This window comes from Suricata suricatta, chromosome 3, assembly GCF_006229205.1.
Source record: "Suricata suricatta isolate VVHF042 chromosome 3, meerkat_22Aug2017_6uvM2_HiC, whole genome shotgun sequence".
NCBI lineage: Eukaryota > Metazoa > Chordata > Mammalia > Carnivora > Herpestidae > Suricata > Suricata suricatta.
Genome location: NC_043702.1, coordinates 60,034,985 through 60,051,983, shown reverse-complemented (window position 1 = coordinate 60,051,983; position 16,999 = coordinate 60,034,985). Strand labels below are relative to the sequence as shown.

General features: G+C 34.8%; 1 protein-coding gene and 1 non-coding gene across 7 annotated transcripts in view; both read left to right on the top strand.

The window, feature by feature from the left end:
• The window catches only part of UBR3 (ubiquitin protein ligase E3 component n-recognin 3), a 225,109-nt gene that overhangs the window by 116,807 nt on the left and 91,303 nt on the right, over nt 1-16,999 (top strand). For 3 of the 6 annotated variants that reach the window (XM_029934405.1, XM_029934406.1, XM_029934404.1), the window contains exons 22-25: nt 1,336-1,509; nt 1,690-1,722; nt 3,364-3,824; nt 11,087-11,175. In XM_029934405.1, coding sequence (XP_029790265.1) covers nt 1,336-1,509; nt 1,690-1,722; nt 3,364-3,824; nt 11,087-11,175 — 757 coding nt within the window. The remainder of the gene's footprint in view (nt 1-1,335; nt 1,510-1,689; nt 1,723-3,363; nt 3,825-11,086; nt 11,176-16,999) is intronic. The other 3 variants (XM_029934409.1, XM_029934408.1, XM_029934407.1) reach the window with 1 other exon arrangement.
• Nucleotides 5,455-5,561, top strand: LOC115288754. The gene has a single exon (XR_003907160.1). It is a non-coding gene; the product is annotated as a U6 spliceosomal RNA (small nuclear RNA).

The following is a 16,999-nucleotide window of genomic DNA, read 5'->3' as shown; positions in this document are numbered from 1 at the left end:
GCTGGACGCTTAACCAAGTGAGCCACCCAGGCACCTTGATTTTCAAGTGCATATGTTCTTTTAGAGGTGTCGCTGATACATTAAACTCTACATATGAAATTACTGAATTTGAAATTTGTAACTCAATATATATGCATCTAAGAAATAGGTTAATGCAGTTTTAGTGTTATGCTAATAACATTGATTATTTGTAAATGTTATGTTAGGACTTCAGTCTACAAAGTCTCATAATTTGATTAGGGATTGATTTTGAGTGGCAAATTTTTCTGTAAAGGTTTTAAGTTAATGAAGTAAATATTGTCCTATGGGAGAATTTTTAAAGTACTTAAGAGTACAAGTTGTAGGGCTCCTGGATGGCTCACTTGTTTGAACGTCCAACACTTGATTTCCACCCAGGTTATGACCCAGGGTCTACGGAATTGAGTCCTTCATTGGGCTCCATGCCAAGTGTGAAGCCTGTTTGGGATTTTCTCTCTGCTTCCTTTGTGCTGTACCCCTCCCCCACCTCAGTAAATCAATAAATAAAATGGAAAAAGACGGAAAAAAAAGAATACTGTACAAGTTGTTAGAGGCACCTGGGTGGCTCATTCGGTTAAGTATCTGACTCTTGATCTCAGCTCAGGTCTTGATCTCAGTGTTGTGAGTTCAAGCCTGGCATTGGGCTCCATGCCGGGTAAGCAGCCTACTTAAAAAAAAAAAGAGAGAGAGAGAATACAGGTTGTTACTATGTTTCAGGACTTCAGAAGTATCACTTCCATAAAAACAATTAATACTACAAATGATTTGCAAATATAATATTCCCCTCATCTCCTTTCTCTAAAAAGACAAATTACTGTAGAACCTTCAAACAGCAAAAGACAAACTAAAAGACTAGGCGGTATGCTGTTGTCTAAGTCGAGTCAATGTATATTCTTTCATGGATATTACAAGATCATTAATATTTTTCTACGATGAGGTTATACTTTTGGTTGATTTCTTCGACTTTGTTCTACAATTAGTCCAAATCAGCATTATATGACAGTATTGTGAAGTCATTACTAATGGGTACTGAAAAATACTCTGTATTGTTAAGTATTCCAGATCGAAAAGTGTTTTTTTTTTTTTCAGGAGAAATTTAGCTGATTTCCATTGGCCTTACCTACATTAGTATTAAGAAATTTATTCTTGTATTTTATGTTTGAATTTGGGTTTATTAGCGCTTTATAATTTGAAGATGAGACTGTAAAGTTTTCAGAGATAAGACCATCAGTGGATGACTATTTGGGCTAGTTACGTCTCCATTGTACCTTAGACCTGACTTTGCAAGGTTTCATATTCATTATGTTCATGTTTTAGGACTCAGTGTGTGGACCAGAACGTTGTCATGACAGTTGGTTTCCTGGCAGTAACTTAGTGTCAAACATGCGACACTTTATAAACTATGTTAGGGTGAGAGTTCCAGAGACTGCTCCGGAAGTGAAGAGAGACTCCCCTGCGAGTACCAGCTCTGACAGCCTGAGTTCCTTACATGTAAGTGTAGAAGAAAGGGGAAAAGGAAAGGCTTTGCGTTATGTTGGGGCATGTGGTTTAGATCATACTATGACACTCAGAAGAAAAATGTGGTTGTAGGTAACTTTAAATTGTCTTTTGTTTCCTCTGATATGTCTAAGCAACTTCTGCCTCACCCATCTTTTCCCTTTAATCTCCCAGAGTTCACGGAGGCCTAAAGTTCTTCAGAGAGAGGTAGATATATATATGATACTTGCATTAACTAGCGATATGGCTCTAACTGGAAATCGGAAAACACTTTGAAGTATTTGTGTGTATACGTGTGTGTTTAATATGGTTATATATTTTTTAAGTTTAACATGTGTGTGCTTTTATATGGTGATTTAGGCTCAAATTTTAAGGAAAATTCACATTATTGAAGTTAAAAAATAATACTGAGTATTTATTAGTGACTTTTTCTTAGTATTTTGGACCAATAATCAGCAGCACATTTGCGTTTGTTTGCATTTCTCATTGTTACTAATATCTTAAAAATGGATGTTTCCTAAATCAAAATAAATTTAATCTTTAACTGCTGGCAGCATGCCCATTGACAGATCCCCCCCCCCTTTTTTTTTTTTGCTTCTTTGGCAATTAATTAACTTTGATGAAATAAACCCACAAAAATCTTAATATAGTGTTTATTTGGATTTATTTTGAAAATTAGCTCTTTCATTGCATGTAGCTTTTAATTAACTAATTTTTAAAAGGCAGAAATGAAAAATCTTGAGATGACATGCCAAGTAACTGAGTTTAAATACCTCTCATTCCTACAATCTATTTTTTGTGTGGATAGAGAGCACTGAATCAGAGGTTTCTCTTAGCAGAGTCCATGTAGGGGCGATTCCTTTGCCTTTGACAATATGTGTTTGCTGCGAACACTATAAAGAATTTTGATTAAATTGTAATCTTAATCAGAGGGACTTTTGCCTCTAGTAATGGTAGAGAGTACTTTGACAAACAATTTGGATGTTAAAAAATAGCATATACTATAATTTAGCTCATGAAAGCTCAGCGGATATTGGAGCATCCTTTCTGTGCTTGCTTAAAAAAATTAAATCCATTAAACTGACTTGTATCTTAATTAAAAGACGATTTCTAAGAGCTCTGATGCAGTTTGACTGTTTTAACAAAAAGGTTTTTTAGAAGAAATTATTGAGGGAAATATTTGAAAAATCTGTTCAAGTGAATTATTCAAATATGAAACAGACCAGTTTGATTTTTCATCTTTATATATCATTTTAGTAACTAAGCATTTATTAGAAGTAATTTTTCAACTTTGAAGTTCTTTAAAAATGAAACTAATTAGTAGTTGAGATTCATCAACTTAGGAAAAATTCATTTATAATTTACTTAACTAGAAATGTATCAGTCTTATAGCAGTTAGTAAAGAGTATAGTATTTTTTTCCCACAAAGTATAGTTGATGCACAATATTATATTAGAAGAGTATAGTATTCTTGATGAATGTTGGGTGGAACATCTTTCATTCCTATAAACTGGTGAGGAACTTCATGTATGATTCCTCCTTAACATGGTTATAGGTACTTCTCAAGCTTTGTCTCTTTTCCCTGGTAGACAGGCTTAGGAGTTTGAGAAAGAGGTGTTATTGTGGATAACCTCCTTCCTCCCCAAAATGGTTTCCAGACTGAGTGAGACTAAATATATTTGATTAAGAGAGGTAAAGGGACAGATTTACTTAAAGAGTAAATCTATTAAATAAATCTTTGGATGGAACGTCGAACATTCTTCCCTTTGGGAAATGTTGTACTAATATGTTCTTACACTTAACATTGAATGACTTCTCTTGATTTTTCTTTTTTTTTTTTAATGGTAGAATTCTGGTACAGCTCAAGTTTTCAGCTTAGTAGCAGAGCGTAGGAAGAAGTTTCAGGAGATCATCAATCGCAGTAGCAGCGAAGCAAATCAGGTGGTTCGTCCCAAAACTTCAAGTAAATGGTCTGCTCCTGGTTCAGCTCCACAGTTAACTACAGCCATTTTGGAAATTAAAGAAAGCATATTGTCTTTGCTGATTAAACTTCATCACAAACTCTCAGGAAAACAAAACTCGTACTATCCTCCTTGGCTTGATGATATAGAAATTTTAATCCAACCAGAAATCCCTAAATATAATCACGGAGATGGTATAACTGCAGTAGAAAGGATTTTACTAAAAGCTGCGTTGCAAAGCAGAATGAACAAGCGCATCATTGAAGAGATATGTAGAAAAGTGACCCCTCCTGTGCCACCTAAAAAAGTCACGGCAGCGGAGAAGAAAACATTGGACAAAGAAGAAAGGTACGTTTTATTTTTAATGTTTTGAACATGCGTGGTTCAGTTGAATATTTGATATATTCCCCTTTTTTGTCCACCTGAGGCTGATCATCTGGATGTTTGGCAGCTATAATCATTGTTGATTATTTGTAAGGTAAAGGAGGCCAAACACAGTCTGTGCTCCGGCGTGTATTATGCGTGAGTTAGCTGGGAGTAAGAAGACAAGAGTGTGCCACCCCACCATTGAATTACTACCCTAAACTTGTGCGACCTTTTTGAAAAATTGCTACTTAAGTTATTATTGTGGGTTATCTAGTGATTCTGCCACTTTCAAAAACTATTATTAATTCAACTTTAAATGAGAATGGAAAATTTTTTAAAAAAAATTTTAAATATTTCTCAAAAATTTGGTTATTTTAGGGTTTTTTGTCTTTTCCAGTCTTTCCAGTATATAATTACTAATTATTAAAGTTTATTTGAGAGAGAGATAGAATTTGTGAGCAGGGAAGAGGCAGTAAGAGGCAGAGAGAGAATCCCAAACAGATTCTGCTCTGTCAGCATGCAGCCTGATGTGAGGCTTGATCTCACAAACTGTGAGATTATAACGTGAGCCGAAACCAAGAGTCAGATGTTTAACCAACTGAGTCTCCCAGGCACCCCAACAAGTAATTTTAAAGCCTAACTCTAGCTTTTGGAACTTTGGATTCCTTTTTTAAATTAAAAAAAAATTTTTTAAGCAAACTCTGCCACCAGCATGGAGCTCAAACTCATGACCCCCAGATTAAGAGTCACATGCTCTAATAACTGAACCAACCAGGTGACCCTGTTAAATCAGATTTATAAATTAAAAAAAAAAAGCTTTCTTGGATGATGTTCCTCTTTACCAAGATAGGGGAGGATAAGACAGACCAAGATAAGGAGAGGCTTAGGCTGAGTGATAAAGCTGACATGCACAGCTTTGTCCATTACTGCATTTATTTTTTTTTTCAGTCATATGTGGAATTTATTTATTTATTTATTTATTTTTTATGGTTTTTATTTTTATTATTTTTTTAACATATGCAATTATTTCCCATCCTTTACAATACAGTAGTTGCAATGACACTCAAAACAGAAAAGCAAAGTAAAAAATCAAAACACCAACTTCTGTTTCATGTAATTAGACTTATACAGAAATTAGAAGGTTAAGTAGAGGACATCCGGGTAGAGATGTGCAGTCAGATAAAGGGTTTGAGACTTAGGGGAGAATTTGGAGTTGGAGCTATAGATGTGGGCATACAGGTAGTAGCTAAAGGCTTATCTATAGAAAAGTGTATGCAGTAAGAAATGAGATACTTAATACTGAACTTTTATAGAATAAGGAAAAAACATTGAAGGGAATTACCTATAAAGGTGACTGAAAAGGGATGTCTGGAGTGGAAGAGGTGGAACACTGTAGAGAGTGGCATTTAAGAGGGTTCAGAAAGGAAGAAACTTAGCAAGATTGTGCTACAAAAGTTCAGATAAGATTGGCAGTCTTTTTTTGATTTAGTAGTTAGGTGTAACTAACTGTATCAGGAGCAATTTTAATTACATATATAGTTTTACTTCATTTCTGATACAATTAAATTTGTTGCTGATGAATTATATTACAAGTATGAAGTATATATCTACATTGCTCGCTTTGGCAGCACATAAACTAAAACTGGAAAGATACATAGAAGATTAGCATGGCCTCTGCACAAGGATGACATGCAAATTCGTGAAGCGTTCCATATTTTTAATTGTCTTTGAAAAAAAATCTCTTTACTCTTATTTCTATTCATAAAGAAGAGGTCAGAAACAAAAAAAGTTACCCCAAAACACTCAACAAATAACTCGATTGGACTTTATTGGATAGCTTTATTTTGTCATATATTTCATTGTTGTTAATTTAGAAAACATGATCTAAAAACAAAATCAAACCCATGTATAATTCTATCCTTCAGTGAAAACCAGTGTTAATAATAGTATGGTGTATAGTCATCCAGTGTAAATGCAGTAATAATGGCTTGTCTATGTATTTAGCATATTGTATTTTAATTTTTAAACCGTCGTTATTGTAACAATAGAGATGAGATTCTCCACGTTGGGGAATCTTTCTTGTATTTTTGAATCTCTTGTATCTAGTACCATATCTGGAACACAATGCTAAGTATACATTTGACGACTAAATACATGAAAAAAGAAAAAAAAAGCATATACAAAAGCTTTTAGTAGGAAAATGTAGGAGAGTTTTATTTCTCACAGTTCATAAATAGGAGTTATTATAAAGGACTGAACATATAATTTACATGGCAATTCATTAATTTTGAATTAGTAACTGCCTAAGATTTAAGAGATCTGTTGATAAAGCTAGAAAGTTGAAAGTGAGGTAAAATTTTTATATTTGTTAACCTTTTAAGTTGGTGACCTTTTCTTGATTATAGAATGTCTTTTTTTTTTAAAAAGAAGATAAACATTCAGTGAATCGAACTTTATTTTATTTGGTTAAAGGCATTTTGTAATTATTATTCAAAATAGATGTGATATTGGAGATGCTATTATTACAGAGTATCTAATGCTATTGTAATAAATTGTACTCTGAAAAATTTTAAAGGTTTTCTTCGTAATGGGCTTTGTGTCCTTTGATTGGTGGTGATGATATTGACAAGGACTTGAAACTAATTCTGTAGCAGACAGCTAAGGATTAAGATAAATTTAGAATCTCACTATGCTTTTCACATTATCTTAATTTATTTTGGATTTTGGGTTTTGGATTAAGTTTCCTAATGAAGGCCAAACATTTTTATAAACAATGGTGGTCCATTTCCAGCTGCCTCACCCATAGACAAACTTGGCATCACTTTCATTAGAGTAAACTCCATAGAAAAGATACAACTAAGAAACCTTTGTATGGTTATAACAGTGGGCAGCCTCAGTTTTTGTACCTCTGGGATAATAACGGAAAATTCCTGAGTTATACTGAATCTGCCACACCTGTCTGCCTTTTTATTTTTACTCACTGAGGCCCAATTTTAGAAAAAAATTACCTAAATTAGGAAAAAATTTACAAGGGAAAAATAATTGACATTTTTTCCCTGAAATCATAGCAGCTTAAGACAACACCAGTTAATTTACTCAGTGTACCTGTATGTTGAAGTGTAGGCATGATGTGCCTGAGTTCTCTGTGAGAGTCTCATGAGACTAAGATCAAGGTGACAGCCATAATTATCTGGGGCTTTTAGTTTTCGAGGATCATGTGGATGTGGGAGAGTAGACATGCATTTTAATACTAGTGCCAAACAGTTATTTGAAGTTTCCTTATGTTTGATATATGATATTATTTGAAATATTCCTTTATGGATATATTCTAAATGTTCATGTAAAGGTGATTTATAGAGTGGCATAACTGTGTTATTTAAAGATACATGAAACTTATAAATTTTATAAATTAAAAAAAAAATTTTAAAGTAGTGATGTAGGAGACCAAACATCTATTCTATCCATTCTCTTGTTGCTTATAGTATTTTTATAATAATAAATTTCATAAAGTAGTGATGGAGGAGATAAAACGTATTCTATGCATGCTGTTATTGCTTATAGTATTTTTGGAGGTTTCACAGAATGCTTTGAACATCTATAGACCATTTTTGTTTGTTTCTGTTTCTTCTATGGTGGCAAATTTTTGTCCTTTGAGAATAGATTTTATTTTTCATTTTTAAGAAATCTCAAACTTATTGAAAAGTTTCAAGGATAGTACAAAGAACTTCCTAGCCCATTTCGGAGAAAGTTGGTTTACCCTGAAATACTTTAGTTTGTTTTTCTAGAAATAAGGACTTTTTCTTTTTTTACATAATCACAATATATAGTTTTCAAAATAAGGAAATTAACATTTTATTTGAGTATGATGAAATCCTTGGATCTCAAGTTTTGATAGTTGTCTCGATACTATTTCTTACAGCAGTAAAATCCAGTACAGAATTGTCCCTTGCATTTGGTTGTCATGTCTCTTTGGCCTCCTTTGATATGGAGTTTCTTTAGTCTTTCTTTTATTTTCCTGATCTTGTCACCTTTGAAGAATACAGGGCAGTAACATTATTTGGGCTTATCTCAATTTGGGCTTCTCTACTGGCCCCTTATGTTTAGATTCAGGTTATGCATTGCTGGCAGGCATATCAAGGAAGTGTTGCTATGTTCTTTTGGTTGTATCCCACCAGGTGTCGTATGATTCCAGTTTGTTTCATTTGGTGATTAATTTTGATCATTTGATTAAGGATGTTTTAGCCAGACTTTTTCAGTGTTAAGTATCCCTTTTCCCCCCTTTGTAATTAATATGTAATTTATAGAGAGATACTTTGAGATGCTGTAATATCCCATTTCTCACCAACTTTCAATTCATTTTTCTATTTCTATCAGTTTGGACTTACAGATCTCAATTTTATGAGTTGCAATCTCATATGCTTGCATCATTCTGATGCTCAAATTATTTTAGATTTGACCTATGGGACTCCCTTCCAGCTGGTTTCTGTGTTCCTTTGATGTGTCCCTATCATTCTTTGAACATTTTCTTTTTTTCTGGGGCCAGAAGATAGCCCAGGTTCCTTTTGTATTTGGAACTCTCCAAGGAGTTCTTATGGCCTTTTTTTATGTGCTCATTCTAGTGGATGTAGCTGTTTTCAGCACTCTTAGTGGAGAGAACTAGGAAAAGATTGTGTGTTGGTGTGGGTATAGGTATGTGAAATAGAGGGGAAGAGACAGGAAGGAGTTGGAGGGAACAGGGAGAGAAAGGTATTAAAAACTGTGAGTGGGGCGCCTGGGTGGCTCAGTTGGTTAAGCGTCCAACTTTGGCTCAGGTCATGATTCCTTGGTTCATGAGTTCAAGCCCTGCATCAGGCTCTGTGCTGACAGCTCAGAGCCTGGAGCCTGCTTTGGATTCTGTGCCTCCCTCTCTTTCTGCCCCTCCACACTCACGCTTTATATCTGTCTCAAAAATAAATATTAAAATTTTAAAAATAAAATAAAAATAAACAATAAATATAATATAGATAAATGCAATTGTATAATACATATAAATAAAATAAATAAAATAATTTTTAAAAAACCCGTGAGTTCATCCTGATAATTCTAATTCCAATTCAACACCAGAGGAATCATTCTTGTTTTCTCTCTTTCCATACTTGCAACTCTGTTTCCACAGTAAGAAACCTGGCAACCATAATCTTCAATAGATATTACTTTTTAAATCACTTCCCTTGTATGTGATCAATTTTTTGTAACCTTTCCTACAAGAATGCCCTCCTGTGTCAGGCTCTTGCTTGTGGCCCCTGGTGCTCGGCCACTGTTGCCACCTCCCCAGACCCTTCAGGAGGGGGAAGAGAGGTCAGATGTGGATTTAATTTTTTTGAAATGGCCATTGTCAATTTACAGCTACATTTGAAGAATAAGGTGAGAGTGATCAACCTGGATAAAAATATTTGACTCAAAAATAATGTGAAAATAATAGTTGTAATTATGAAATAGTAAAGAGAGTTTTCTTAAGCAGATCCTAAATTACATTTAAAGTAAATATTAGTGGGGCTCCTGGGTGATTCAGTGGGTTAAGTGTCTGACTGTGGTTCAGGTCATGATCTCAAGGTTTGTGGGTTCCGCCAGCGTCGGACTCTGTGCTGACAGCTTAGAGCCTAGAGCTGCTTTGGATTCTGTATCTCCCTTGCACTCTGCCCCTCCGCCACTAACTCCCACTCTCTCTTTCTCTCTCAAAAATAAATAAACTTAAAAAAATTTTAAGTAAATATTAGAAAAGCATTGTTAAAATCTTGAACTTATTGGCAAAAATATGTAACTTCTCATGGTAAGGCTTGACAGTACTAGACTTTATACCTGCTCATAATGGGAATGGATTTGTGAATGAAACATCTAAAATTACTATTAGAATTTTTTAGTCCAATCTTCTCTATCCTTGAATCATTCAGGTTAATGAAAGAATTCTTTTAGGTTTCCCACAGAAATGACTTCATAGAATTTTAGTTTAATACTATGCTTTGACTTTTATAGTATATAGTATATAGTGTGTATATATGTATATATAGCATATATATGTAGTATATAACAAATAGTCATTAAGTGACTGCTATAATATACTCTATCCATAATGGTTTTTTAGATTTTTTTTATTTTTAATTTTTTAAAAGTTTTTATTTAAATTCCAGTTAGTTAACATACAGTGTAATATTAATTTCAGGATCTCCATTATGTTTTTAATGTCCTTTGTATCACAGGCTATGATAAATTTCGTTCTGAGTTTTGTTTAAAAAGTTTCTCTCTTTTGATGAGATAATATGTAGCTTCCTTTGTAACTTTTTTTTTTCTTCTTCCTTGCCTCTTGTTTTAGATTACTGTTTAAACCTTTCTTTGCTCAGGATAAAATTTTTATGCTCACTAGTATTATTGACATTAGTATTAGTATTAGTTTTCTTTTGTTTTTTATTCTTATGTTATAGTTCTGTTGTATTGTGTTTCGTGTGTGTAGGTTGTTTTCTTTCTTCCCAAACAGCCTCAAGTTAAAGTACTCTTGGAAGTAGTTAAAGGATAAATAATAAATAGAATTTGATGAAATAATCCAAAGGAATATTTATGCTTAGATTTGAAATACAGTTTTATTTTTTATGTTATATTTGAGACTCTTCTATATTTTTCCTTGAAACAAAATAAACTAAACATGGAATATTTCTTAGTAGAAACTGGGAAATTTATTGGCTTCTGCTCATTTTCTTTTAGGATAGTCCAGTTTTTTTCTTTCTTTCTTTCTTTCTTTTTTTTTTTTTTTTTTTTAGGAGAGTCCAATTCTTAATGCAATAGTAAATCTGACTATTTTTATCTTTTAGATTCTGTTTATATTTAAACATCATAGCTTCTAGCAACCAGTTTGCTGTTATTTGTGTTTGGGCTTAAATTGTGAGTTCCTTGCTAAAAAACTTTTCTTATTTTTGCTGCCAATTGACATGACATATACTTAGGAAATTGTTGGAAACCCAAATTTTCGATCTACTTTAATTATTTCACTTTTTAAAAGTTTGGCTTTAATTTTGCCTATTTAAGCCCGTGATCTTCAAACCATGTGGAAACAGTGGAATCCTTTATGGACAATCAAATCTTATGTAAAATTTAATACATAGTTCAGAAAATATCAGTGTACCAGGGACTTTTCATACAGTATACACTTGTGAAATATAGAAGGTAAGTCTTAAACACATCTGATCCTTACCACTTTGTTCTGTTTAATCTAGGAGACAGAAGGCTAGAGAGAGGCAGCAGAAATTGCTCGCAGAGTTCGCTTCACGACAGAAAAGCTTCATGGAAACTGCAATGGATGTTGGTAAGTTAAAATGTATTAGTTTAGAACTCTTATAGTTATACTTATTACTTCACGGATTATCTAGTTCAATCTTCACCAGTTTTCAACCTTATAGACAGATGATTCCTGGGCTTTATTTAAACAGCAGAGTGATGGAGGACCAGACTGTTATTGCAGGCCCTTTCTTCTGTTGCTGAGTAGCTATAATTGTTAGAAAGCTTTTCCTGATGGTAAGTATAAAATACCCTCTGCTGTTTTCTTCTGTTACATTGTCCTTAAGATTTGTATGGTACACCAGTATATGTTTACTTATTCTGATTTTTCCTGTGAAATTATCCTGAGATTTTTTAATAGAACTTTCCAATACTTTTAGTGCCTCTTCCTTCTGCTACCCCTTCAGTATTTCTTAAAACCAGATGCACTGCCTATTTCTCTTAGAATAAGCATCGATGTTTGTACAGTGAGAGGGGCTGCCAATTTCCTGTAAGAATTTTTTTACAAACATGAAAGAATAAATTAAATTTCAGTTAATCTCTGTCTTCAGTCACCCAGGATATTCCCTTTCCTGACTACCTCTTGCATCCCGATGATTTTTTTTTTTTTTTACTTTTAGACAGAGATGCTGAAATAAAGTCATGCACATAACTAAAATATATACACATATGTGCATTCAAACACGTATATATATATATACATTCTCATGCCCTTTTGTGCACATAAGCACACATGATCAGTACTCAGGAGACGTGCGGGAAGGTGTTAGTCCAGATGCAGCATAATGTCTTCTGAACCATCAGCAGTGGAGTTTATGTTCAGGACATAACTTTGATCTAAAAAATACTGTTTATCAGATTTAGTATCAGTTGACTTTTTCATATAAAAGATGAGGATTAATTCATTGACATTACTTTCCCTTTCTTCATCTCTTTTACTTTTTCTTTTTGCCAAACGTTCATAATTAATATTTTGTGTTTTACATTCAGATATAATTACCGTGTATTAATTGCTCGCCCTACAGCCCCAGTCTTCATACTCCTTCATATGAAGTAAACTTATAGCACCTCTATTTTCCTTTTATTTTTCCTTTCCACATATCTACCTCTGCCTTTATCTGTTAGTTACTCACTCACTTTTAAATTGTCAGGGTTACTTACATTTTCTTTTGTAGTTACAATCAAGTGTTCCATCCAAAGTTTGACTTTAAATGTTGAAAAATAATTAATGACTTTTTGAATATTGTTGAGTACAGGGCTAAGTAGTGTTCTAGGAGTCATTTACTTATTTTTTTTCCAGTCCAGTGGCCTGACTCCTAGACTACTTTAAGGAGATTGTATGTAGTATACAGCCCCAATTTCTTACTTTCTCAATTGCTAAAACCATACCACCCTTTACATATTTCTACCTGGGCCATTAGTTTTTTATATGGTCTTCTGTTTTTCCTGAAGTTTTCAACTGTCATTTTTTTCTTAACTCATGTGCCCTTATGACATCTCTGTTGTTCTGCCCACTCAGTCATACTGTCCTTTTGAAATTCTGTTCTGGTCTGGTCTATTTGCTCTGTAAGCATGCTATACAGCCATTACCTTTGGATTTTCCTCTTGTGGAGTTGATCTGGGGCTTCCCACATCTTATATCATCTCTCTTTTTTGGGTCTTTATTGGAGTTCAGCCATAAGTGTATTCCTTTTTTTTTTTCTCTGAGCTGTCAGCACAGAGTCCGAAGTGGGGCTTGAACCCATGGACTGTGAGATCATGACCTGAGCTGAATTCGGACACTTAACTGACTGAGCCACCCAGGCGCCCCATAAGTATAGTCCTAATTATGCTTATGTGGGGGCTGATCTTTCTGATTCTTTGTGTTTTTGGATGGGACTCTAGTTTGCTCTCATGATTTTTCATTTGGATGAGTGTTTAATTCCAGGTTGAAACATATTCTCTGTTACAAATGTTAAAGCAATGCTCCCTTGTCTTTTACTGTTCATTTGATGAAAAGTCTGATGGTAATGTGATTCTTCTTCCTTTGTAGGTGAACTTTTTTGGTAACTTTTAATAATTGATCTTTAGAGATCTGAATTTTTAAAAATTTTAAAAAATTTTTAAAAAGATTTTAATGGTTTTTTTTTTTTTTTTTTTTTTTAATTTTTAAGTAGCCTCCATGCCCAACGTGGGGCTTGAACTCACAACCCTGGGATCAAGAGTCTCATGCTCTGCTGATTTAACTAGCCAGGCACCTCAAGAGATCTGAAATTTTATGATTTGTATCTAGGTGGATCGTTTTTCATTTCCCTTAGTCCTTAGTGGCCCTTTTCAGACTAAAGATTCATATCTGTGAGGCTCTGAGAAAATCCCCCACATGACCCTCAATGGTCCATGCCTTTTTTTTTCTTTTTTTAAATGTTTATTTTTGAGAGAGAAAGAGACAGAGTGTGAGTAAGGGGGCGACAAAGAGAGAGGTAGACACAGAATCTGAAGCAGGCTCCAAGCCATCAGCACAGAGCGTGACACGGGGCTCAAACCCACAAACTGGGAGATCATGACCTGAGCCGAAGTTGGATGCTCAACAGACTGAGTCACCCAGGCACCCGTGGACTATAGCTTTTTTCTCATTTTAATTCTAAACATTGTGTACACAAAACTTTTTTTGTATTTAAAAAATGTGTTTTTTTTAAATGTTTATTTATTTTGAGAGAGAGAAAGAGCACAAGCAGGGGAGGGGCAGAGAGAGATGATGTAGAATCTGAAGTAGGGTCCAGGATCTGAGCTGTCAGCATAGAGCTCAACATGGGGCTTGAACTCATGAACCACAAGATCATGACCAAGATCGGATGGTTAACTGACTGAGCCACCCAGGTGCCCCAAACTTTTTCTGCAGTTTGAGTCTGGGTCTAAGAGTATGAATTTTGGGGAATGATGATGGTCTATAGTTTTGTATGTCAGTTATGTACCCACCACTGTGCTGAATATACTCTGTACATTGACTTATTTGTCCTGACACTCCCATGAGAGAGGTGACATTGTTCCAGATAAAGATACCTGGGCTTAGATCATCAAGCAGTTCATCTGAGGTTACACTGTAGTAAATGGTAGGGCCTGGGTAGTTAACAAGAGTTGCCTGCTCTTTACTATTTCTTTAGATTTGGAGCAAATTGAGGAGAGTTAAGCGCACTCTACCCAAGTTGGTAACTTGGGGATAGAAAGGGACAGACATGAGAATAGTTGCAAACTAAGAAATGAAAGGTCTGATCATTGATTGATTGATTCAGGCACAAGATAGAACAGATATTCAACATGTTTGGAAATTTTTATTTTTAAAAAACCAGAATGAAAAGAATACTGTTTTTCCAGTAGTTAAAGCAAAAATCCTTGAAGTGCCTCTATTTGTCTAGCCTGTTGTAGGGTCAGTCCCACCCTAAATCACAGGAATTGGGAGTGGTGAGGGGGTGATTCTGCTAAACAAAAACTGAAGTCTGCTGGTAGCAGAAGGGCAGTAGATACTGGGTAAACTGAAATAATATCTGCCCGCACTGCCCATCCTTTACGATTTCATTTGGAATGTGGGCTTGTCCACGCAGCAGCTGGCACAGATCAGAATTTGGTTGATTTTTGTTGTTGCTTGTGTAGAGAGCTGTTTTCTTTTATTTAATAATACAGTTGGTGTTACTTTAAAAGTTCATTTATTTTGAGAGAGAGAGAGGGAGAGAGTGCACATAAGCGGGGAAGGTGAAGAGAGGGAGGGAGAGAGAGAATCCCAAGCAAGCTCTGTGACACCAGCATAGAGCTCCACATGGGGCTTGATCTCACGAGATCATGACCTGAGCTGAAATCAAGAGTTGGATACTTAACCAACTGAGCCACCCAGGAACCCCAATAATACAGTTTAATTAGTGGTTTAACCTTTTATTTTTGAACATGTATGCTAAAAACTTATTGTTAGCATTTACAGAAGAAGGGGGACTGGGGATATGAATATATTTATATATTAAATTGAGATATAAAAATACTTATATATCTGTAGTGTCCTCTTCTTAGGTAAATAATAGCATACTGTGTATGGTTTCTTTGCCTTGTCTTTTTCACTTAACACTCTGTCCTGGAGAGCCAGATAGTATACGGAGATCTTCTTCATTCCCTTTTCCAGCTGTATAATATACCATTTTGTAGATTGCCCCGCCCCCCCAGATTTTATTTAAATGGTCTTCTATTACTGAGATTTCGGTTGCTTCCAGTACAAATAGCACTTCGATGAATGTCCTTATGTATGTATTTATTTGTATTTTGGTAATATATCTATAAGATAGATTTTTAGAAGTGGGATTGCTGGGTCAAGGGGTAAATACATAGGTAATTTTTCTAGATTTGGTCAAATTACTTTCATAGGGGTTGTACTATTTTGCATTCCCACCAACAGTGTGTCATAGTATCACTTTCCTTATATTCTTGTCATAAGAAATAGTTGTCAAACTTCTGGTTTCTTTGGTAATTCATAGGTGAGAAGAAGTGGTATTGTAGTCTAGTTTTAATTAGCATTTCTCTTATTATTAAAAGGGATAATCTTTGCATTTTTAACTGCATCTTATCTCCTGGCATCTCTTTTTGCTGCTTTAGACAGTTTTGTGTGTGGTTTTATCATGAATTAGCCTCTCTTTAATGTTCTTCCATTTGCATGGAATCAGACACATCTGTGAGCTTTGTTCTCTTTCAGGTAGGACCAAACTCTCTGTGACATTGGAATGCATATAGTGCGTAGTCCTGTGTATCAATGGCTGTTGCAGATATGTTTAAAAACATTATTTTATGAAGTATTATAGTTTTGAATTTTGCTGGTAACTTGTGAAATACTTGCTCTCAACTAAGTAGAAACTACTTGAATTCCTTTTCATTGAAATTAGAAAGCAGATCTCATGGATAGAATACTTTTTACGTTGGTTTCTCTGAATATAAATATGTCAGTTTTGAGGGATGGTGCTAGGTCTGTAATGTTTTTTAAGTCTTTAATTAATTAATTTTTAATGTTTATTTACTGTGAGACAAAGCAAGCTGGAGAGGGGCAGAGAGAAAGAGAGAGAGAGAGACAGAGAGACAGAGAGAGAGAGAGAGAGAGAGAGAGACAGAGAGAAAATCCTAAGCAAGTTCCACATGGCCAGTGTGGAGCCCAGCTCAGGGCTTGAACTAATGAACCATGAGAACCTGAGCTGAAATCTAAAGTCAGATGCTTAACCAACTGAGCCACCCAGGTGCCCTTTAAGTTTTTAATGTAAATTCTGCTTAGTTAACTTACAGTGTAATGTTAATTTTAGGCATACAATTTAGTGACTAAACAGTTACATGAACACCTGGTGCTCATCACAACATGTGCCCTCCTTAATCCCTGTTACCTGTTTGACCCATCTTCCCGCTCACCTCCCTTCTGGTAACCATCAGTTCTCTGTGGTTCAGAGTCTGTTTCTTGCTTTGCCTCTCTCTCTCTCTCCCTCTCCCTTCCCCTCCCTCTCTCCACTCTCTCTTTCTCCTTCCCTTACTCTCCCTCCCTCCCCCCCTTTACTCTTTGTCTTATTTCTTAAATTTCACATAGCAGTGAAAGAATGTATTTCTCTTTCTCTGACAGACTTATTTTGCATAGCATAATACTCTGCAGCTCCATCCATGTAGTTGCTAATGGCAAAATTTCATTCTTTTTGATGGCTGAGTGATATTCCATTATTTCTATATATCACATTTTCTTTATTCATTTGTTAATCGATGGACACTGGGACCTTTTCCGTAATTCAGCTATTGTAAATAACGCTGCTATAAATGTCAGGGTACATTTATCCTTTTGAATTAGTATTTTTATATTCTTTGTATAA